General features: G+C 40.1%; 1 protein-coding gene across 1 annotated transcript; it reads right to left on the reverse strand.

Annotated features, from left to right (window-relative positions):
* Window positions 1–113: 113 nt before the first annotated feature.
* Window positions 114–25,680, reverse strand: lingo1a (leucine rich repeat and Ig domain containing 1a). The gene is made up of 2 exons (XM_029522673.1): window positions 25,432–25,680; window positions 114–3,740 (listed from the first exon to the last, which is right to left on the reverse strand). The coding sequence occupies exon 2, from the start codon at window positions 3,726–3,728 to the stop codon at window positions 1,881–1,883; it is 1,848 nt and encodes a 615-aa protein (XP_029378533.1). The 5' UTR covers window positions 3,729–3,740; window positions 25,432–25,680; the 3' UTR covers window positions 114–1,880.
* Between the last annotated feature and the right edge of the window lie 218 nt (window positions 25,681–25,898).

Here is a 25,898-nt window from a genome sequence, read left to right on the forward strand (position 1 = left end):
GGAATAACATAAACAGAATCCCGGGATCAGTCGGGGCCAAAAAAAGGCTAGGTACAGTAGCCACACTTTGAACAGAAAGAGCATTCATAATCAGCAAGAGGGAGAACCATGAGCCATTTCCAGTGTTTTTTTTTTTTTTTTTTTTTTTTTTTTTTTTTTTTATGCAAATCGGATTACACCAAAGCTGCTTCAGATTGCTCCATGGGTGAAACCATCTGTGTCACTCCAACCATCTGCATATTCAGTCCATACTTCCAGCCCATTACTGTGTTGTTGTTTGTAATGTCATCCATCATTAATGACTTAGCTTTTATCCTCACACACGTTGGCAAAGCCCTGCTGTCCACAGTGTGTAAGTGAAAAGAGTGTGTGAGGCTGTAACCTCACATTATTTATGCAGGACCGACTGAGAGCATATTATGTGGCAGTTTTTTGTTTTTTTTTTTCCACTCCCCCCCCTCCCCTTGACAAACAATGCACACTTATGGGGAAAAGCAAACCTGTAAATGATGATGGTTAATGCTTCCATGGCTTTGATGGAAATTTACAGGTAAAAAAGAAACCCAAAAAAACAAATCAATCAATCAAGAAAAATAACTCACAATGAAGGAAATATTCTACAGCTTGAGGAGCACATTGTATCCAAAGAAAAAAAAATGTGAACACCACAACTTCTATTCCTTGTAATCATGTTGAACACAAATAACATCATTACAAAGCAGTTTTTTTGCTTTTGTTTTTTTTTTTTGGTGGTTTTTTTGGAATGCAATTTGAGGCCCAAAAGGCCCAAAAGGCTAGAATAGATCATTTCCTCAAACATAGAATATTGTAATAAGAAACACATTTAAAAACCACCGGACCACTGGATTTCTTTTACTTTTTAAAACTAAATATTGTTATATTTACCTTTCTTAAAATGCAATTGTTTTCACAGACATTTCGCAGATTTTTACAATGCAATACTGGTAATCAGTATCACCAGAATTTGAATTTGCACTGATGCATCTTTTATGTCACTGAGTAAACTTTCGTATATCATTGAGCTTTTCAGGTCCCATAATGCCTGGGGTAAAGTGCCATTAATTCTGCATTCTTTGATAAAAAGATGGCTGCAAATCAGTTACTGTAACATTTAAATAAAATTTCACATATAACTAACAGTTTTGTACCTCTGCAAATTTCTGGGGCAGACAATTTAAAATAACAAAAAATGTTTTACTTATTGTGACACAGATATACATTCCATGGATCACAGAATAATCATCACTGTGGAGGGAAAACAGACCATATGTAGCACATCTGTAGCATTCACAATTTTGACACTGATGTATTGTAGTGATGTACTAGAAATGTATCCAAATTGTATAAATGTGCTCATCAACCCATACAAATCTCACTCATAACTTGACATCTAATCTCGGAAATCAAAAAACAAACAAACCAAATAAACTAAACTGAAAAAACCAAAAACAAAATGAAAATACAGACAAAAAACAGCAATGGCCGAAATATGATTTGCCCCTTGCATTCTGGCTGTTTGAAGTGTTTTGTTTTGTTTTGTTTTTTCTTTTGTGATATATTGTTCCAAGTATAAATCCACAGGAATATGAACTGCTTATGACAAATCTGACTTTCCATTAATGCCATCGCAGGCCACGAGAAACCACCAGTGCCCCATAGCAGTGGGTGAAATTTAATTCCCTCTCACTTGTTAGGAAGTCCCGGACTGCCCTCCTCTCCAGTCCTTCAGTCGGAAAAAAAACAAATTACTCTATGTTAACAGACCAGGATCCACAAGTTTGTAGAGAGAGAAAAGAAAATGTCTTCTTTTCCATTTTGTCTTACTTTTAAGTTCAAAATTAATAAATTCCACAATTCTGTTATATCATTTTCATGTTAAACTTGCGAGGAGCATCCACTGTGCTGCTGCTCATGCCAGCGTCCGATTTCCGTGGCACATACTCGATCTCAATGTTGTGCTTAGTGTTGCCTTTACCTCTACTCCAAAGGAAGAGCAGTACCAAGCAAAACAGGACGACACCAAGGAAGGAGATGAAGCCCATTGTGGTCGCAATGATCAGCGTCTTTATATCAAATGGGAAAGGGACATTGGCTCTTGTGCCATTAGCACCGGTTTCTGTGGGTTGGTTGGAGATGAAGGCAAAAGTCTTGTTGAACTGGTGCGGCCAGCCGGGCGAGTAGCTATGAATGTGCAGGTGAGCGAGGGAGGTGTCGTTTCCACCTGCATTGCTAGCTATACACACATATGTACCATTGTCTTGAATCTGGGCATAGCGCACCTCAAGGGTACCGTCTGGCAACACAGAGAGCCTTCCAATTGTCTTCATGGTGATGAACTTTTTCTGCGGGGAAAGCCACATTATCACTGGAGCAGGATCTCCATCTGCTTGGCAAGCAAAGTGAACAATGGATCCCTCATCAACAAATTTTTGCTGGGATTTACGATCCCTGATCCTAGATTTGCGACACGTGAAGTAATTAGGCTGCAGCACATCCGGGAAGTCTTTGAATTCTTTGCCTTGGACAAATTCGGGAGAGGCACAGGTGGGCTGTTGCCTGTTGAAGTTGAGTCGCCAACGTCGTCTGAAAACCCATAACAATCGGCAGTCGCAGGCCAGGGGATTATCATACAAGGCAAGGGTTTCCAGGTTACCGACTGAATGGAAAGCAGACTCCTCTAAAGTGCTAAGAGAGTTCCCAGACACATTTAGGATCTTCAGGTAGTTAAGACCACGGAAAGAGTAGGGCTCAATCATTGCTAGTCTGCCTCCCACCAAGTGAAATTCCTGCAGACGCAGAAGGTCGTGGAGCTTATTCCCCTCGATGGTGTGGATAGGGTTGTATGAAAGATTAAGAAAGCGCAAATAAACCAAGTGCCGCAGGGCTATGTAAGGAATTGTGGTCAAGTTGGCATTCGCGATGGACAGGGAGGTGAGATTTAATCCGTACAAGCAATTTGGGGTCATCGTATCCAAATATGGCCAATTGGCTATTTCCAACACTTTCAGCCGATAGAGCCGTTTAAAGGAGTAATCCCGTATCACATTGATATTGAGGTGGCGGAGCCTGAGAGTGATCAAACTATGGAGGTGGGTAAAAGCCTCTGTTGGCACAGAGGACAAGTTGCACTTCTCAAGACTCAGGTGCTCAAGACTACTCAGGCCGTGAAAAGCCCGGTGGGAGATGAAAACTAGGTCATTATCACCCACTTCTAAAGACCGGAGGTTGTATAAATCCTGGAACATGTAGTCCAGAAGAATGACAATCTTGTTCTCACTTATGTCCAGCTGTGTGAGATTGCTCAGGCCCGTGAAGACACCGAGCTGGATCAGCTTAAGTTTGTTGCTGCGCAGCCCCAATGTCCGCAAGCCGTAAAGGTTGTTGAACGCGCCAGGTTCAATAGTGGAGATTGTGTTTTCACTGAGCTCCAGGTGTTCAAGGTTGGGAAAGTTGGCAAATTCATCTGGGTTTATGGTTCTAATGCGGTTCTTGCTGAGGTCCAGCAGCTTTGTTTCTGTGGGTATACCCTCGGGAATGGTCATGAGCTTCTTGCGGTGACACATCACAGAGCGCTCTTGAACATTGCACTCGCAGCGGGACGGGCAGCCTGTGGTGGAGCCAGATAGCACGGTGCCCAACATAAGGATCAGAATGGGCTGCCAGCAAGCCACCAGGTAGCTGTGCCCAGTCGCTTCCCCGGTCACCATCTTATCGGTTACCTGGGGAGACACAAAAATGAGGCAAAACATTTAATTAATAACCGATATCAAACAATTGACTCTCTAATGATTTTTGACTGGACCAAAATTCACAAAACCATATCAGGCTGTTGCAAAACAGGCAAGTATGTGAGCTCAAACACGGACATCAGGAGAAAATTCAAATGAGTTAATTGCGTGTGGTTTGATATAAGAGATTTCACAACATGTGGCAAAAGTGAAATTACATTAGAACCTTGTCCTTTGGCCATTATTTTCTGCCAGCTAGTGCAGCAATAATCAGAACTAAAAGGATCTCATCCTCATGCAACACAGAGCAGCGACTAGAAATCCTGCTGCTATATTCATGTCACAGACACAACATGAATAAAGATAGGTGGTAATAGGGAATCAGGTATGTATTTGCATAATGGAGAGCGGTGACAGTTTTGAATTCTGCATGGTTCACTCTGTGCATTGAGCTTCAATAGGTATTTCAAATGCAAGTTTCTGCTGTGAATAAATAGCATTCTGTGAGACCTATTTTGATGTGAAGGAGGAAGTACTGATCCGAGCTAGAAAATCAAACATCAAATAATTCTTGTAATCTACAATGGTCTTGCATGGCACCCTCATTGTGTCTGCCGTTAGAATACCGAGGGCTAATTCCACTGCACACCTTGCAGATCAATCAGTCAATGCTATCACCCCGATATGGCGCAGCTTCAAGTGGAATAACCAGCATTTCTCAGACAGTAATCCCATTAACGCTGTGCCACAGACACATCTGCTGAAGACATCTGTAGTTTGTTTCTGGCAGCATGAAGTCTTTTTCTCTCCCTCTCTCTATGTGTTTCCTGCCTGAATTTACTGTGCGAGTTAGAAAAACTGTAGGGGGCTGAACAGCAGTGGGATGCAATCAAAGACGGATGTTGGGAAGTGTGATGTATGTGCCGGGGTAGACATTCAGCTCACACAATCTTTTATGATAAAATATACACCGCATACAACTAGGAAATTGGATATAGAGAGATAAATACAGGGTAAAAAAAAGTTCATTTCAATACGATCTGTTTCCCAACCCCTTTCAATTAACCTAGTGAATTTATGAAAACGTGATGGGACCAGTTAAATTGCAGTGAACACTGAGGCATCACTATTAGCTTGATTTGCTAGCAATGATTCAGATGTGTTAACTGTATGAAGACTGCGTGGTGAAAGGTACATGGACTGTAAGGGTGATGATTTAGTACTTATGGAATTGTTTCATTAATGCTTTAGAAGGACACATTTTCCTACGAACAACCAAATCTGGCTGAAATGTTGTCCACTTGCATGATGATGATGTTAAAAGTGTCTTTCACTTTGATGTGTGTGTGGGTTCTTCCTGATTTGCAGAGTAAAAAAAGGGGGGGGTGGGGAGGGGGTCCACAAGATTATGGTTGACAGTTAATTATGGAGTGACATCTTAACACTAATCTTAGCACTAATAACTTGCTTTTTCTCTGGACCAACTGGGCATTATAAAAACTAACAAACAAACAAAAAAAAAAAAAAAAACAAAACAAAACAGGGGCTTCTATGGGTCACATTTATTTGACTCAATTTCATTTAATTCCCTGAGAGGTCAAAGTTCAGGTTGGGTAATGGATGATGCCGTCTTTAATCAAGTGAAACCAAATGATTTCAAAATGAGCAGAGGAGATGATGTGTTTGAGATGAGAGACCTGCATCAGGGCCCACTGCGCCTTCAGGTACACTAAATCACTCTTACTGGCTGTTAATTTTAGAGAGGATTTTAGTTGCTACTTTGTTTTCCATCGTACTGAGCGTACTGACCTTTTGTTGGTACTTTGTGAATAAACTTTTGTTTTTAATTAACTCTGCATTCTGGGTCCTGGTTTCCTTGCTTGGCACGTCACAGAGTGGCCTTTATCACAAGCTCAATTACATCTGTCATCATCTATCCTGTGGTTATCACGTACATAGATATCAGTCAATGGAATTCTACTCTATTATATCCAACTCTAATTATTAATTAAATTATCAAATTCTAATCCCTTGTTGGCAATACTCTTTGACTGCAAATTCAGCCATGTATAGAGTTCTGTCGCATGCATCTCAATGACTCTTCACAGTCCTTTGAACAGAACAGGGTTAGGGTTAGTCCACAGAATAAATGAACAGAGCTTAATCAATCACATCAATTCCACATTTTTTTTTTTTTATTCATTATAAAGAGACAATGTTGCAAATGCCTTAACAACCTTTCCGTCACAACAAAATTGATTCTTATGTCATTTTTCACTTTATTTATTTATTTATTTGTTTGAGCGACTTTGACATTGCATATGGCTTCAGCAGCAAATATGCAGGGAAACTGGTAAGAATGTGGAAACATTAAGATGATGCATACCATGGATAAACATGTGCACCTCTGTTTTGTTAATGATCTGGTCTTATCATTCCCTCACAGGCTTGTAGTATGAATGCAGTTCTTAATTCCAGTCAGCACTCTAGTGAGCTCCCAGAGAATCACGTTAATTGAGGTGAAGTTGTGGTAGGGGGTGGGCGGGCGTGTGCTTCTAAAAGAACTGAATGTGGTAAGATATTAGCGCTCAATAAATGAGGACCCACTGGTCCAACACTAGTAATAACTACATCAATGAATGGTGAGATTAATGCCTTTATGACAGCATCCACTGGGATTCTGAAGATATTGGTTCATATCTGGAAGTGGATGGCGCCCCTGTGCCCCTATTACAGTAGCATATTATAAGAGTAACCATCCCATCAACGGGAGTAAAATAATAATTAAACCGACAACAAGTACAATTTTTAAAATCCCTTTGCAGAAAATAACTACCCGAGGGTTAATTAATCATAGTCACATTACCTCTTGCTCAAGTTGTGGTCATCAAGTAAAGTTTATTTGATAGTTGTTAATCAATTTTGCTCATCCACTCCTCAAAAGAAAAAAAAAAAAACATGACTGTCATTTAAAACCCCTTGGCTACATGTTTAACAGGTCCTACCAGCATCTTGTTGAAAACTTTCGATTGCTTTCAGTCGGCATATAGCTCACACATATAATATCGCTGCCCTAAATCTTATTTCTCGCTGCTGAATGAGTTTGTCTATCATCATTAAGTTCTTCACAACAAGCATCATCAAACATAGATGGGGAATGAGGTTGTTAAGACCGAACCATCGCCCAGGGCTTTAGCTTACCTGTCACATGACATCACTCTTGAGCCATGTTAAATGCCATACTTAAATACCTGTAAGCTTCTGGAAAATCCTTTAGATGCTGACGGTATCTGTAGCATAAAGTGTTAAAAGCCTTTAAAGCCCATTCCTTCACAGACTGCTTAGTCAGCTGCCAGGCTAATCCTGAATGAACAGACCCATCTGATATATTTTATTTACTATACTATTTGTGTGGCTACCTTATAAAGAATTAGCAAAATTTTCCTTAAAGTAAGTAGATGGTTCTATCTCTGAGTTCTTCCTTCAAGTAGATATAACAATTTCATAAGAGGTAGGATGTCCTTTTTGGCATTAATTTTATATAACACCATATTACATCACATTGCGTTGTTTGAAAGTTAATCTTTTCACTTGTGTATGATGAGAAAAGAAGAGACTAAGATTATAATTTAAATGTCAGCTACAGTGATTCTTCATAGGCTAATTGGTCTACTAAGGAGCAGCTAGGAATTATTGACAGCTTCACTTTTTGCGAAATCCATCTTAACCAGAAGTGTCTGACCTTTAGCTCGCCAAGTGACTTTTTACTTTCACACTGCTATAGTGTTGCCTGGCTGAATTTTGAGAGAAAGGTTACCCTTGTGTCATTGAGAAGCTAAGATGCCTGTTGGGATTGCTGGCTGGAGCTGGGTCTGTGAAATGGCAGGGCTTAAATGTAAACCAATGCCTGACAGATGGACAGCAAAGCCCTAATCCAGGCGAAGAATCTGGCTGGTGCAACAAGGTGCAGCAATCCAACAGTGGCCAGCTGTTACTCCCGAAGAAACTTTGCCATGAAGCCTGTAGACATGTCCCTCCTGAGCTTCACCTCCAGAAGGGGTCATCTGCTGTCTCTTTGCAGGTGCTCTGTTCACTGATGTCCCACTGCTACTAATATGTTCAATGAAAAAATATCCTATTTAGAGTAACTAGGAAAGCAAATGACAAAAAATATTTCTAATATTTACCTAAATGTTATGGCAATTTTTTATTATGTGGACATGATTGCTTTTCTTTTTTTTTCTGATGTACTCTGGTCCCCCCCCCCCCCCCCCCCCCCCCCCACACACACACAAAAAAAAAATAAATAAATAAAAAATCACACATTTTTAAACAATTATTTTAGAAATAAAAGTGAAAGTGAAAGAAGCTTGACCGGTTATTTCTCAACAGACCATGGCCTCCAAAATAACCAAGATTCAGTTAAATTTCTCTATTTAGCATCCACCCATTCATTGCTCACAACATTTATCTGTTGTCCTCAAGTCAGTCTCTAAATACTGGTTAACATGATAAGGTGAGGGAGGTTTTCTCATGATATTATTGCTTATGGTCACTATCAATAGGCCCCTTTAGACTTTGGCCCACTTTATGAGTCATTCGCTCTCTTACTCTGCTCTAATTGAGTGCTGTTATCATCATCATCACAGGTCCATCACAAAGTCATGCTTCATTATGCTGAGTTCACCTAGACTCCTAAATTTTTTCTTTTATTTTTTATCCATAGATATAGTTGGGGGTTATGAGTGAATGAGTGAGAGACAGACAGAGAGAGTGTGTCCTTATGTGATGTTCCATCATTATCAAGCTCATTATCTTGGTCTCCCCAGCTGTGTTTGGAGTGTCACCATTAATATTTTGAATCCAGGACTTGGAACAACTAAGATCAGCACTAATGAGATCCTACACTAAATGAAAAGGAAACCTGCCAATAGCTGTATTTTTAAAAAATAAATATGTCATCTCCAATTTCAACCAGATTTGATTGACATCCAAGTGCTAACAGTGTTAATGCTGTTTGGTTTTTGACAAACAGTTATCAGCATTTGGCTGCAGTTTTCTTTAAAAAGGCTACAAAATGGCTGACAAAAACAGAGAAATGGCTATTTCACCAAGATTTATCTTGAATTCTTATCTTAAATTTGATTCTAATAATTCAAGTGACACAAGTATGAGCGGTGTGCTCTTCAAAAAAAAATTTGTTAGCATTTTGGCTACGAGACCTTCACAGACTCTCACATTCAGTGTTCATTTACCTCAACCACAACATTGAAGTAAGATCATAATAACACCACTTGACTGTAATGTAGTTTGGCCAAAGACCAAAAAACCCAAGTTGAAAGCAGTATCAAACAATTAATCAGCAGGATCGCAGCGTTGGTTTTATTTGAAAGTACTTCCTGGCTGTACAAGCAACAAATTCGATATCTGTTTGTGTAATCTGAGTTAAATTTCTTCAAAGTACCTCTGAAGTGCAACAAAAGTTTTTCTGACACTGGCTCTCACTTTTTGCTATGCTTGTCTTGCATTTGATCAAGTACGAGCAACTAATCTAAAGCTCATTCGACCATTGCTTACTATTTTTCAGTTGAAATATGCAGATGCGGTTAAAACTTGGAGATGGGAATAAGCTAAGGAAGTTCATCTCTATTTATTTATGTACTTAGACACAGTTTGGTAAATTTAAGCTGAGGCTAATGGGAATGTCTTTAGTTTTGCGTCAGTTCAGTTCTTGCTGGGTTTTTTCACCTTCCTGCCCCTTTAGGAGACTAGAGTCAGATCTGAGTCTGTTCCCTCCAATAAGAGAAATCACTGCCATCACAGATCACGGGTGATTATTTTGCACATAACTAAATACTGAACCAATTTTTCACAAGCCACATATCATCCCAACATTCTGCCAGTCAATATGTAATTTTTCAGACATTTGACAGATGAGGAGAAAATTTACTTTATTTTACTCTGGCTCTGCAACACACTCTTGTGAGATTTTGCGATACAGGTTGTATACGATAGTGTATTGCTGTTTGTAATGCGTGATCCATTTACATCCATTCCGGTTGTAAAAAGAAGATTGTATTGAAGTCTACGGGAAAATGGCCCTACATTTTACTCAATTTATTAACTCAGTAAACATTTCCTTATCAGTTTATGTTCTCAGTCTCTAGTTTTAATTATTCTTCAATACAAAAATAATGTACATATTTTAAATAATGATCCCATTTAGAAGAAAAGGGGAGCTGTATTAGGGCGTGGCTACTGTGTGATCAAAAGCTGTGTCACAGCTGATGTTCAGGTTAGAGAGGAGGTTCAGCCCCCCCACTCCTTCTCAGCTCCGCCTTCTCCTCCAAATATCATTTTAAACAGCCCCTCTTTCAAACAGCCTGATTCATGGAGGGCTGCCTCTTGCTGCAAGCATACCTTAACCAGGCATCTGCAGAATTTCAAAATATTTTACGATCGTTCTACAATAAATGTATTGGAAACATTAGGGGGCAGAAAAGTAATTCAGCAGGCAGGAATCTGTTTCAAATATACAACCACACACACACAAACTGATGCTGCTATAAAATTTCTTTTGGTCTGAGTGTTGCTTTGACCTATAATTCTATGCCCCCTCCCCATGACTCCTGAGGCTTGAGAGGCTGGATCTTGTGTGTTGGGGACAACTTGCTGACAGTGCCCTCTAGACTTGAGGTGATTATGTCACAGGGGCATGCAATTACACATGGACTCGTCTCCAAAAACTGCTGGAGATGCCAACCTTCGGTGCTCTGGAGCAGCACTTGCTGCTACATTGGCAAAAATGAAAACAGCGCAACCGTGACAATAAATGTAGGAGAGATAATAACCCATGAAGGTCACAAGGCTTTTTACTTCATAGTGGATGAATGTTTTTGGAGTGTGGGATGAACCTGGCCTGTTGTATTTTGTTTAGTTGGGAAGATTGAGAGTCCAGCCCTAATAAGGCCCCATGAGAAAGTCTGTTCCAAGCAATGTGCTGAAGAGAATATGCTTCTTCTTTTTTTTTTCAGTCAGCAGTTCTTGTCTTGCTATTTTATGAACTGTTTCAATCACAACTTGTTTTGGAGACTTTTAAAATGGGTAGAAAAGCCATAAAGCCAGAAATGATTAAAGTCTCACACATCTACCGCCACAGTCACAGTTTGATTAAACAATTTATCAAGCCACAGATTGTGCATAGAAAGTTAAATCATTTATCAATGATCAAAGTAACTTTATCAAGCAAATTGGCACATACCAGCTTGATTAAGATTCTTAACCATGGAAATTTGCTACATTTCTGCTTTCAGATCATTAAAATGACATATGATGGAGTTTTGGAGTGTTTGATTTGGTAACTCCTTGTTTGCATTTTTGGAAATTAATTTCAAGAAAATTAAACGGTTATGTCAGACACATGCACAGATGGTGCTGAAGCACCTGCTCTTTTAGACAATGATGAGAGAAATTCAGATTGGCCCTATAGAAAGCAAAAACTCAAGAGTGATAACTCAAAATAGCTCAGAATGAAATTATTTGCAAGGGAACAAATTAACAGTGAATAAATATAATTAAAATTTCCATCAATCAGGAAACTAATCCCTTCCTGTACTGTACCCTCACTCTCCTGGGTCATTGCATCATGATGATAGACTAACTACGTCAGAATGCAGCTGTGGCAGAGTGTGTGCATTTATTTCGCAGTGATGTTTGCTTGAAAGCAAAGTTTAGTTACTTTAAATTATTTTCTCTTGGCACAACTTTGTTGAGGGATATTTTGAATGAACTGTTCATGTCACGCAGTGACAAATAACCTGTTGTCAAAATGCACATTTGTACATTGTGAATTAAAAGGGTTTCCTTCAATGCCTTTAAGAAATAAAGAAACTATTTATTTCTCTTGTATAATGCGGCCATAAGTTTCTGATGACGAAAAAACAGTGAAGTCTCAACATTATTATTCTAATGAAATCACAAGCTATTGTGCAAAAAGCAAAGGAGCTCAGGCAAATTAACAGGTTTCCTCCTTTTCTGCTTTGAAAACGATTCATGAAAACATTTACTTTATGTAACCGTACATCTTTTCTGCACCTGCAAGAGATAGCTTTTTCTCTCTACAAAATTTTTAATTCACTTTTTATTAAAATACAGCGAATACAGTGAATTGAACTTCTGTTTAGAAGAGCGAACCCTGCTGACATATTTTATACAATTAATTTTACTGCAAAAAAGTTTTCTTTTGAATCTGATTTCAATGTATTAGATTTTTTTCCCAACTTTTTTCCCACTTGAAAAAAAAACAAACAAACAAACAAAACAAAAAGAAGAAAAAGCACAAATTCAGGAATTTCTGCTCACAGCTAGCAAAAAATAAATAAAAAAGTCTAAACAACAAACAGTTCATTAATATCCAAAGTTATTTAAATAATCCACATTTTTTCTCAGAATTAATCATTCATGAGCAACGAGTTAATATTATGCAGCTAAATCAAGCCTGAACCTCTACAATTGCACGAAAGCAATCACGGAGACATAGTGTCAGGTTTAATTTAAGAATGACAGTACTTATGCAAATCCAAACAGTCCTCAACTAGTGCTACTGGGCAAAGAAAAATTTTTTGAAAGTCGAAGACATTAAAATCGTAAAATGTAGCATGAGAACACTTCTAAGTATCTCCACAAATGAATTCACAGGTGGAGGGAGGACAAATGAAGATTTTGTGAGGGGAAGGTGGTGGGGGCTGAACATATTATTCTTGTCAAATCAAATTGTGAGTGAATACATTTATATCTTAAATGAAGTAAATTAATTTTGCAGTGGTCCTTAATATGTGTGTGTGTTTGTTTGGTGGTGGGTGTTGTGATGCCTTATAGAACATAAACTCCTCAATATACAGATGAGACAACACCACAAGCGACACTGGCTCCCCAATTAAGGGAGTCAACATGGAAACATGCCCATATTTCGGAATGAATAATTTACACAATATCTTATCGGTTGTGAGTAAGTGTGATGGGCACAGTGTGCAGCAGCTCAGGGACATTTTGACTTTAACTGTGATTTGCATCTAAAGGCTTTCCTCTCAGTGTGGTGAAGAAAATGTACCTTTTATTTAGCAGCTCTCATTGAGGCCTTTAAAGGGAAAAGAGCTATAATTAGCTGATAGAGAGAGGACCCCCAATGGAGAAAACACCCCACCAATGCACTGGGATAAAACACTAAGGGATACTTACAGCACATTGTAGTGGAGACATGGATTTCTGGAGGAAAAATTTAATTATGAAATATATCATATATACATAAATAACATCACAAATTCTCTCATCATCTTCCATCATATATAAAAAATAATTATATGTTGTGTAAGGACTGCAAGATAAGATGAACTGTGCAAATGGAAAATAACACTTGTTGAGACATTCTAACACTTCTCAACATCTTCAAGTTCAGTAAGAAATGAAACAGCAACCAAGTTTTACTCAAGATAAAAGTGGAGGAAACTGCTGATAAATTGTAATCTGATATGCTTGAATAGGGGAAATCCTGTTGGTTGGTTTATGTTCAGAAGTGAGAGAGGTGGTCTATCTGTGAATAATATATAATACAGGCCAAAAGTTTGGACACACCTTTTCATTCAAATGATGGGAAAGTGTGTTCAAACTTTTGGCCTGTACTGTATATTTCTGTGTAAGCTCATCACTGCAAAATTAATTTACTTCAGTTGTGTTCTGCAGAACCGATTCAGGTCATTTCCAAGAAATAAGAGATCTCAAGCTATTCTACTACAGATAACAGAAGAAACTCAAGCAAGCACAGGAATTTATTTAAAAATTTTTATGTGTCAGTGTTTATGTACTGGAAAGAAGTACTAAGAGATACTCATCAGGTGGAAATTATATTACCATTTGATGTATAGCAAGACTGTCCATGCTCACTGCTCAATGGCTAGAGGAAGAAACATTAAATAGAATTTATTTATATATTCATTGAAACCACTTGCGTCATCCAACTGTATTAGAGCACTGGCTGGGTAAATATCATAGATGATGATGTATTGCAAATACAACTATGTGAGAAAGTTGCATTTCATTGATGGCAGTTCTATTCTTAAAATTTGGAGAACATCCTGTTAAGAGTCTTTAATAAGTAGATTTAGCTGATTATTGTCAAAAATATATGAGAGTAAAAGCATTTACATGCTAGTCAGATCTGCTAGTCTCTTTGGCTGAGCATTTACCAGCAACTCTGTGTTCCCATATATATATATATATTTTTTTTTAGGATTCTGTCTACCAACCACCTTGCTATCTTAAAGACATAGACATGACTGATAGCCGCTCCTTTAAGCTATTCACAGATCTTCCAATATTGTTTCATATGTTGGCCAGGAAATGCATTCCAAAGTCATTTATATAGTGCCAAATTATGATGGTTACATCAAGGCACTTTACCCATATAGCAGGTCCAGACCCAACAAATCCATCCAAGAGCAAGCATGCCAATGAACACCTATATACCAAAGACATGTTTGAGCTTGATTATAGGAATGCACTGTCACTTCCCATAATGACGATCTGGGTTTGACTCCTGGTCCCGTGGCCTTGCCGTATAGAGTTCATGCCTCCCGCCGGGTTCTTCCTCCAAGTCCAAAGACATGGAGAGTAGGATAAGTGACAGTTCCAGTATAGGTCTGTATGATGTGAACAGTTATGTCAGCCTTGTACAAGCTGGTGATTTTTTTTGGCCGTTTCCTGCCCTCAACAATTATCAGCTGTGATTAGCTCCCCCGATAAAAAGGGCTATGGCTAATCAATGGATGGACCCCTTTAGTTTGACCATCAGAGTGACAGGACAACTTTATTTTTCTGTATTTATGTGTTGAATATTAGCTTCTAAAATATCATCATATTTGTCAACTTCTAATTCCCAGTTTGGCTCTCATTTTCACATCTTGTACAGCCAATCTATCACCTTTATTTAGAATGCATTTCAAGGCTCAAGCAATAAAATGGGCAATGGTATGATGAAAAACTCACTATCGTGACAAAGAGAAAATATTTCCACATTGCTTGCAACAATGTTTAATAATCTTGTCATGAATTGCAAAACCATTTCTTTTCAAGCAAGAATCCGGTGCCATTGAATAGATTAAAGCAACAGTCATTGCCACCCATCACCCACCAAGGCCGTCCTTGCACCTCCGTACATATAGTTTCACTTCTTGCCTCTATCTCTACCAAAGAGAACAAGTAAACAAGCACTGGAACAACTTCCTTGCTTTGACCTTGGGTCATTTTTTTTTTTTTTTCATTTTTGAAAAGGGATAGTTCTTTCAAAAAAATATGTTTTCAATGGAGGTGACCATCTTACGCCTCACACTTCTTCACACACAGAGAGAGTTTTGATTTCTTGCCCTCAAATATACCGTCTCTAAAAAACACCTGAACAAAGTCACTTCAGTTTACCCAGTTAGGAATGTGTGGGCTCTTGTCTGAGCCCACACATTTGGAGGAGAGCTCTTTTCAAAAACCAGAGGTGCATTAGAGGAACTGCACATGAATGAGCCAAAGCCCTGAGGCAAATTGTGTCTCTGCACTGCAGCAAACAAAGAGGCATACCCCCCCCCACCCCCTCTCCCAGTTTCCACTCCAAAGCAAGTGGTGAAATGTTAAAAAAGAATGAATTAACCTCCAAAACAGCCAGTGACAGGTCTGCATTTTGTCACTGAGGTAGGTATGGTGATTTTGAGAGTTATTCTCTAGACCAGAGGGGATTCCAATCAGTGGATTCTGATCAGACTTCAGCCGCGCTTGATGACGAGCTGATCATTTGAATCAGGTGTGTTAGAGCAGGGTAACATCTAAAACATACAGGGCAGTGGCCCTCCAGGACCATATTTGGACATCTCTGCTCTAGACTATTGTCAAAGGATCATCTATAAGTTAATTTAACTCTTTACACTGTTACATTTACATTGTTTTCCAAGTTTAATTTCACCCAAACAAACTGAACATGTCAATTCTTTTTACCCCTAACCCTAATCTACAGAGAGTGGAGCGCGCCTGCTCGACCCCATAATTGCGCCAGTGCAGAGATACAGGAGTTTAATCCATGTCCTCTGAGAGATCGCCCAGAAAGATGAAGCCTTAATTAGCCAGATAAAACCCCCACATAATGACGCTATTGATACAGACAGGGAAATAAGGACTAAGCTGAAAAAAAGAAAAAAGACAAACGTATATAAGATGGCTGAGAAAGGACCGGGAGATGGTCGACCGAAACAAACAAACAAACAAAAAAAAAGGGGTTGGGGCAGCGCAGTTAACTCTCTCTTAAAGACCGTTGTCTCTGAGCAATCCACCTGCTCTGAATTTTTTCATAAGAAGCTTAGAGAAAAATGTTGACCTTCATATAATGAAAGATTATGTGGAGGAAAACAACAACAGTTTTTGGAGTACTCATGGGAGGTGCGAGCAATTAAAGGCAAAATTACTTGTCTAAGCTGTCCTTGTTTCCGCCCATTCCATATCTTTGGTTCCCTGTAGTATGAGAGGAGGTTATGAAGATAGCTAAAAGACGAGAATCACGTCTCACCAACACTGCTAATCCTGAAGGGTACTAGAGGAAGCAGAATCTCACTAGAAAGACAATCTAGGTATTCCACATGCTCTACAATGCTCAACAACAAGGTGACCCCTGTATAGTATTACCAAATGACTTTCAGGGTTGGAAAAGACGCTGCAAATCCTTTGTCAACATCTGTGCACCCCTTAAAACACATTAGAGCTTTGCTCCTTTCATCTTTGGAGCCTTTGAGCCTTGATGCTGCTGATAACAGATTTAAGATGTGAGATGGGAGCTCCTATACAAAACATGTGCCGCTTGTGCCTTAATGAATGAGGATGGCTGAGAGAAGCATGCTGACGGGCAGATGATATTCCCACGGACACACGTTTAGAATTTCATCTTTGTTGTCGTTTTACGTTAGCCGCATTGAAATGTAACTTGCATGAAATTTACAGAGGAGACCCAACTCTGCCGTCTGAATAAAACACGGTCTCTTCAGTCTGTAAAGAGCAGGGTGATGAAATGAAAACAATGACCACATGGCCTGTAACTTTTCTTGATATAAATATCCGTAAATGTTCATGATTAATTTCAGTTCTGAGAAATTAATCACAAACTGCTGAGATGTTCTGCAGGCTGTCACTCAGGAAACATCAGTCATTAAACTGATGAACTTATGATAATTCTGCCTGATTGTGCAAGTTTTTATTGCTGTAACATGTTTGACCACGATGGCTCGCCTTCTAGACGACTACTCTATAATTGGCTTACAGGGATGAATTAAAAAAGATCTGTTGAAAATAAGGAGAAAGTTTCTGCTGCTGGATGATAAACTGTTGAAACGTGTGATTTAGTGCAATCGCAATCACCGCAATCAAGTCATTAACCATTCCACAGAAATAAACAATCAACAACAATTTTGATAAAACAGTAATTGTTATGACTTGTTACTGAGCAAAACTGTGGATGCAATTTGCGCATCCACATATTTTCGTTAACTGAGCATATTTGCAGTTTAGTCTGTAAGCAAAAACACAATGTTGCACGACAAGACAGAGGACAGTGGGAAATATCTTTCTATATTCCATTAAATAAACAACTGACAAAGATAAATAGAGATATTGATCATTATGTTCTTTTATCTGCGATATAATATTCAGCAACGATGTACTGTGCAGATGATAAAAATGGCCCCATCTGTCCCAAAGCATGAGCTCTGGAGCTGATGCACCAGTCATGATATTTGGAAGAGGCAGTACATATTTTTATTATCGTTGTTTTAGTCGTAACTGCCAACGTGACACGTGCAAGCACAAAGAAATGCAAAAGAACTGAATTATTTATTTGTACATTTGAATATCTAGCGCAGGTTCAGCATCAGGGTGAGGAGGAACAGGCTTACTCTCAAGGTTTCTGTTTGAAGACGTAAGACCAGTTTCAGCAGTTTACAGGGCCCATTGCTTTGTACAATAAGCAAGAATCTAATACATGATGCAACATATTTCACCCATAGGAGGTTTTTTTTCTTTCCACTGGATGAGTGTAATAAGTTTTCCTCATCTTGCTACCTTTGAACAGTCCTATCATTTTCTGTCATGGGATGAAAGGGTTAAATTGTCTTTGCCTGTGCTGCCCCCACCCACGCTCCACATCTGCTCTCCATTCTCACAGGTTCCCAAACTACTTTGCACTTCTGCGGCAGCAAGTCACTCACCAGCGTTCAACAAGGTCAAATGCCATTTAATTTTCACGCCTTTGATCGCTGCCTTGCTCTTTCATCAGTCTCTCTTCACCCACTCGCCCATGCACCAACTACCAACACCAGTTCACCAGTTTAACTGCCCTCACCCATCCCTCTTCAGATTTTTAAGTATCTGACTGGCAGGAGCTGAAGGTTAAAATATCTCTGTCCACGGGTTATACAAAAACAATCAATCTTCACCTTCAACTTGCCAAACACGTAAAGTGTTGCTTATAGGTGTTGCTGCCATATCTACCAGGAATTCTGCTTCTGCTGTATTCAGATGAAGCTCCACTGCATCCTCTGAAAGGCAGCAGGAATCTCAGTGTGTGGCCACCTCCACCTGTACTGTGCAGCTTCATCTACAGTACAGAGGAGATTTTATTTCATGCTGCCACGCAAACCTCCATCAAACCAACCAGAGATTTCGAGTCACAACTATCACATCGCTACCATAGCACTTCAGCAAGCCTGGGTCTAACTTTCTTTAGGGATTCATTTCACCAGCTATGTCGTCCCCAGGTCTGCCTGGGAACATGGCCCTCCACTTCCTAATATCAGCCAGCTTTATTTAATAAATGAAAAAATGCCTCCAGAAAAAAAAAGACATTATTGCCTTCAACTTATCACTCATCAGTGCATACCTTTTTAGATTCAATGTATTATGCCTCCAAGCCAAATATATCAGCTTGAAGATGTTGAAATAAATTGGGCACAAAGTGCCCGATTGTTGATGCATTACGCATTTAGACGAGTCAGAGCATCTTGCTTGCAAAACAGCTTGATAACTAAAGATACTAAAGATAACTAAATATTCTCAGGGGCTTCAGTATTAATACATAAAGCGAGCACACTTTGACTTGCCCCATATAACCATGTTATGTAATGTCATTTTCATTTGTGTTTAATGATTCAGGATATAACTAGAATTTGATTGCATTTCCAATCAATGATTAATCGTTCAGCCATTAATTATTTTGGAAAAAAAAGAAACAAAAAACAAAAAAATAAGCAAATAAAAAAATAGAACTATAGATTTACTGGGTGTGCAGTAATATGTCCAAAGAGCTGCTTGCTTATTTTGTCTATTTTCGTGTCATTCTAAATGAAACAATTTAGTTTTGTTTTTTGGATGCTGGTCAGAATAAAAAGGCATTTTGACACATTACTTGGCTCTGTAAACTACTGATGGAGAATTGTCATTAGATTTGTTTATATATAAGTCTTACATCGCAAGTGATGGTGTTTTTAGGAGGGGGATCAGCAATTAAAAACTGGCATCAGTGGCAGAGCTGATTCATTCTGAATTTTCACTGTGTTTCTATAGGATGTTGTCGACATGCTTTAGTTCTTTATAGCCATGCATGTGACACAATGGCAACAGCTCCTGTCTTGTTCCAAAAATAGACAGAATATGGTGTGTACGTGCCTGGATGCACAAGATGAAAGGCATATCACACAGACTATAGATGAATTATGATTATTAATGTGTCCTAGCATTTTTAAAAGATGTGCAATAGCTCTGTTTCATGCCTGACTGTTGGTGAGATCATTGCTGCTTCCTTGTTTCTGAAAAACAAACGTCTCTCATGCTACCCAGGTTGGTCGATAACCTGAAATCTGACCTCCTGTTTCCACCCTGCACTTTTGTTCTCCTCCATCAACTATTATTGAAGTATTAGTATTAGCAGTTCTTTGTTCCATTGTACTTGTACATTGTACTTGTGGCTTCATTCCTGTCTTTCTTTGTCTTGCTCTCTATGCATTGACAGCAAGTGGGTGAATGAAAGCCACGGTGAGGGAGGAAGAAATGCAGACAGGGAGCGAGAAAGAGAGAGAGAAAGAGAGACAGCTTTCAGGAAAGTTAAACAGAGAGAGAACGAGAGAAGGCGAGCTAGGTTGAGGGAGAGAGCGCCAAAGAAATAGAAAAAGTGAGCTTTTAGGAAACTAAAAGCCTCTACCAAGTTATACCTCAAAGCAATGCCACTGTTTTCCTGAATCACATGATCAATGGGTACAGACTGTCAATGGATAAAAGCAACTTCACTCAAAAGACAGAGGGAGAGGATAATGGGTTTTTGAAACACATTGAAAAAAAAAAAAAAAATCCGAATTATCAAAGAAAGGTTTAAAACAGGGTAGCCCATCTGTGCTGTGGCAGCAAGAGGATGTCTGTCTTCTTAATGAATTCTAATGGGATTAGAGCCTGTTAATGGCACATTCTGAGTACTGTGAAAAAGCAACGGTGACAAAACAAATTCTCAGACATGTCCAGTACTTTTCTGAATACATTTGTTGCAAGGGACTACTGGTCTGCCCGTTGGTTGACCAAACCCCCAGGAACCTAACCCAAAAGAAGTAAGTAAATAATGAGAGGATACCTGTGGCAAAATTGGATTTAAATGACAACTCCACTGCTAAGTAGCTCCTCGGTCACCCTACTAGACAGAAAAGAGAGTGCTAGTGCTGCACCTAAACACTGAACTGTGGATCTCAACAGGGAGTTATAACAGCCATCATATCAGGGAGGTGAGGCACAAACACAAATCTTACTTCCACTTATGGAAAAGATCATGCACTCCATTTGAGTGTGGCCTGTGTAAGTGGATCCATTGTCGTCCTACTATTGCATTTCCAGTTGCCACTGAATGGCACTGCTTGAATGGATGCTTTCAGTAGAGCACATGCTACAAACAGTAATATTGCTGCACAATACTAATTATCACCAGTGCAAAAACAATTTGTTCAGACCTTATTTATAAATGCATGTGCGGCTGAGACAATGATATTCATTCACAATGAGAAAAAAAAAAGAAAAACCATTGTTAACAGCGACGGATAAGGAATTCACACCCAAAACACATTTTTTTTTTCTCTTATATACATGAAATGCAAGCATCTCTGAACTCCTCGGAATGAATGACTCTCAGTCACTACCAGATTTCTTATGACTATTAGCAATAAAAAAGTGAAATGAAAAAAAGAGGATGTTACCACAACAACTACTCAGGTGTGTTTACTCGAATCCAAAACCACTAGTCTGAGTCCTTTGGTGCTATTTACAGACCCCCTAGCAGCACTCTCAACATGCCATACTTTTCATTCATACAATCATCTAAAAGATGGATGTCTGAATTTAAGTGTGCCTGGCAACAAGGAGAAGTGCCCTCTGGGGGTAATGGGGGGGGGGGGGGGGGGGGGGGGGGGGGAGTGGGAGAGTATCCTTAGTAAGCATAATAACACCTCACCAACCCTTGACCCCTAACCTCGTCCACCATCAGTGCCTCTTTTAATGATGCTTCCTCCTAAGGGAATTCAAATGGTTTGTGGCCGGATGATGTTTCAAGCCTGGGAATGATTTGGAGCTTGCTTTCATTTAACATAAATAATAACAGAATTTTATGGAAGGTGGGAATTCAAGAGGCTTTAAAAATACTAGTCATGAATTATTAGAATAATATATATTTGCCTGCGATTCTTGTACGTTACAGTGGGAATGGGGTCAAGGTTTGTCAGGCACCTTAGCCAAGAACTCCCATTTTTCTTCATGGAAGTTTTTTTGTTGTTGTTGTTTTCTCCACACAAAAGCACAAAATATGCAATCGCTCTCAAGGCACCTATGTACAAGACTGTGAAGCAGATCAGAATTAGTTGCACTTTTCCACCACAAATCCTTTGAAGGCGAATGGACCTCACAGGCTAATGTGAAAGCATGGCATTTAGACATGCCCCTGACACGCCTCTAACAAGGCTTCACAGTGCAATGACATTTCACTTAAAACATGAGTTCAAAAACTAACATACTTAGAATCATAATTGGTCATTTCACATATTTCCTTTTTTTTTTTTTTTCTTTTTGTGCAGCAGCCACTTAAAAGGTCAGCCACAGCAGGATATGGACAAATTCTGTGGCAGTTAATTATATCTAATGACAGTAGATATAGGGGACCAAAACATTTGAACATTACTATTTCATATGAATTAAGGATTACTGTATACAATAGTTAAATTAATGTGACATTGGATTAAGGCCAATGCAATCGACAAGTCAAGAAATTTTATTTCAGAAATGATGACAGTTTAAGTCACTATCGCTGTGATGAAAATAGGGTGCAACATATTTTCAAATGTGTGTATATACAATGCAGCTTTTACTATTGGATTGATATTGGTGAGATATAAAGCAGCACTTGGAACCTAGAACATGAGCATTTTTCGAGTTAACCTCACCCTGATGTCTCCAGGACTCTATGGTGTGAGATGAACACTGTGAGCCTTTACCACAGTGAGTGGTATACTTTCATAATAGGTAGAAAATAGTGTGTTCTGAAAGACTGCATGGCTGAAACTCTGAAGAAGAGCGCAAGTAAAAAAAAAAAACTAATAATAAAAAATACAGATGACTTTCCAACAACCTGTGCCACTGCTCTTCCGCTTTATCTGGCTCAAAAAAAGGGGGCAATCCACAATTCTTCAAAGAGATACTTTGATCAAGGCAGTATAACATACAGGCCCAGCTTTGGGCATTGACATATAAAGGCGATGTCATCAGGTTGAATTGCAAGGGGGGGGGGGTCTTGTGAAAACAATATAATTGCCGTCCCGGGTGACCAGTCTCAGCATCGAGTCAACGTAGCTTTTTGCAGGCATCGTGGCCTCACAACTGGGAGCTAATAAACACCTTGTCAATGCAGTAGGTGACAGCTTTACACCCAGGATGAGCGTCTCCAAGAGACATGTTCACGCGTCATAAGCCGGCATTAGCCTCCTCACTAACACGCTTGGCAATTTAGTGTGCTGTGAGAAGGCAGAAGCCTGCACTCAGTCATCTTGGACAAACATCATGGTCCACACCATCACCACCCACTCGGTCTCCACTGTTCCTCAGCCTCGGCCTGCCTCTCACGAAATATTTAAATGATGCACACACACAGTCCTGTTAGTCACAGTATGTTGGGCTATTTCGTTACTCTGACATGTGATTCAATTACAAACATGCCAAGATCCAGCTATATCATATATTCACTGAAATATAACACAATTATCAGAAGCACGATTTTCCCGTGACATCTGATACTCTCTATTGTATTATTTCCACTATGCAGAGGTTGAGCTTATTGCAAACATTGATCAACATGTTGTAATTCAATACAGCATGTCAACAACAGCACTGTGTTGTAGGAAGGGGAGGTTGCTGGTGGAGATGCTGTGGTGCTCTTTGCTACATGTGTCCTGCAGCCGATAGCAGAACGCAGAGGTGAGTGCTATTGACGCCTCTGAGATGGCCAAGGTCAGCAGCCACGCATTTGTTTAATGAATGCACAGCTCCGGGAGTCTGGACATTGTCACGCTTGGGCAGCCTTCAAGTGGTGGAGGTGTGTGTTTGTGTGTTTGTGTGTTTGTGTGTGTGGTGGTGGTGGTGGTGGTGGAGGGGGCAGAAAAGGGAGCCATGATTGAGTCTGCAGCATCCACAGTCATCTGAGAGAGACCAGCAGAAGCATCACAACAACCTGGCAGAAAGGTGGGATTTTAAGCCTGTGAAGCGAAATCTAACACACCTACACGCTTATGTGACTTGGTGATGGATTAAGGATAAAACATTCAGTTTGATAAGCTCACTCTAATCACTCTTGAGTGCCACAATCAGCTTTAACAGCAAACACAGTGAGGGGTGGGGGGGGTTGTATATTGTTACCCATGCCCAGTCAGCATGGTCAGCATGAAGCCCCCCCCCTCAAAATTTCTCCTTGTGATGTGATATCTCAAAGCGCATCTATCATGTCAGTGTGCTCCCTCATAAAGCTGGAGAGGCCTGTGCTGCTGCTGGAGCTGCCCCCCCCCCCCCCCCCCCCCCCCCCCAGGCTATTTATAACCAATGGAGCTACAGCAATATCTGCAAGCACAGCATCACTGAGGTTTCTGACACTCTGCAGCAACTGTTTTGGTGTGTCATTATATGAGCCAGCCAGTGCTGGGGCGAAAGATGGGGAAGATAGAAGAGAGAAAGAAAAAACAAAGAAGAAGAAATCAGGGGCAGTGTCTAATTCATTCATCCATCTTCTACCACTTATCAGCTTCCGGATCGCGGGAGTTGCTGAAGCCAATCACAGCGCACACTGGACAGGTCGCCAGTCCATCACAGGGCTAAAACATAGAGGCAGACAGAGACCAACAACCACGCATACCTAAGGACAATTTAGATGCATGCCTTTGGATGGTGGGAGGAAACCAGAATACCCGGAGGAAAGGCTCGGGAACCGAACCCGCGACCTTCTTCTTGTGGGGTGGACAGCCCTAAGCACTATTCCGCCGTGCTGCCCACAATGTCATATATTCTCTGCGAATGCTGCCTTGAATAACAAACAGCAGACGGCGTGTGGCACCAGCAGCACACACAAGTTTCATCCTGTGTCCTGCGTGCAGACACAGCGTAAAGGGCTATATATAGATCCAACAGCGGCTGTGTTGTTCAAGAAACAAAACAAAAAGGAGGGGAGAGAAAAAATGGAAAAGAAAAAAAATTAAGTCGTTTCCTGAGGATCAATAAGACGCACAACTCGGCTGCGGCAGGAAGCCTGGTTTGCTTTCATGCGCTGCCCATTTACCAGATAGCCATCTCTGCAGATGAATAAAATGGCATATGGGGAGGATCACGACCGCCTCACATTTCCACACAATGAGGAATGTTATCACAGCAGAGTCTATGCTTGGTCAAAGAAAGGCTAGATGGAGATAACATTTTGCAATTCACACCCTCCCCACACCATTCTCGTCTACACACACTTACTCACACATTCGCGGGACCATTAAATATGATTAATAATCTAAGCCTCCATCCTCCCGGACAAGCACACCAAAAAGACCAAAAAGAAATAAAGATTACATCTTGGACAACCCCTTTATCGATGATAAATCCGTGATTAATAAAATTTGTAGGTCTGCGCGGTTTGGATGCTGTCTTACCTGCAGAGGACGCGCCTAGCCACACTCCAGTCACCCCTTTGCTTCTCTGTCCTGTCAACCCAATTCTGTCCTAATTATCCCAGACTGGGCTGTTAGATTTAGTTCATTTGAAAGCATTTTTTGGCCCCAAGATGAGGTCCGAAGAGTTTAAAAGAATCCTCTCCTTCCTTCTCACCGATGCAGCTGCATAAATGTCAGAATCCACGTGATTTTCGTGGTATGATTCCTTCAAAGTCGCCCCGGAGAGACCTGGAGCTCAAAGAGCTGCATCGTGGAAATCCACTTCTGTCCAATCTTGGCCTTAACCTGACATTTAACTACAGTGACAAAGGTAAAAACAGAACAGAAGAAAACATATCTGCCTTTTTTTAACGTCCCTCTTCCCAAATCTTAAATCAGATACTCACCTGCTGTAGCTTTCACTACTGCCGAGCATCCTCTCGCATTTCTCGCCGACGGCAACTCCCAACCACCAACACTCAAGCACTATCTCAAGTCCACCGCCTTGAAAGACAGCTCTTAGGGAAAAAAATCAAGAAAATAAAAAAGTCTGGAGGATGGAACGCGACGGCGGAGGAGGAAGCAAGAGACAAACGGCCAGTCGGTTCCTTGCAGATTTCCCAACCACTTTCTCCGCGGCGGCGGCAGCAAACAGCTCTGAGATGACAGCTGGTAGTTAAAACAGACGACCCTCCCCACCCACACACACACACACTGAGAAACGCGGGTATGTATGTGTGTGTGTGTGTGTGTGTGTGTGTGTATATATATATATATATATATATATATATATACATGCACGCGCAAAGAGCGTGCGCAAAACTCCCGCGGTTAATTTGGGGACTCTCCACGCTTCCGGACGAGTCGTGTTGGG

The sequence above is a fragment of the Echeneis naucrates genome, chromosome 16, assembly GCF_900963305.1.
Source record: "Echeneis naucrates chromosome 16, fEcheNa1.1, whole genome shotgun sequence".
NCBI lineage: Eukaryota > Metazoa > Chordata > Actinopteri > Carangiformes > Echeneidae > Echeneis > Echeneis naucrates.

Excerpts from the sequence above, each read along its gene's own strand:
- lingo1a (XM_029522673.1), bottom strand. The coding sequence starts at position 3,728 with ATGGTGACCGGGGAAGCGACTGGGCACAGCTACCTGGTGGCTTGCTGG.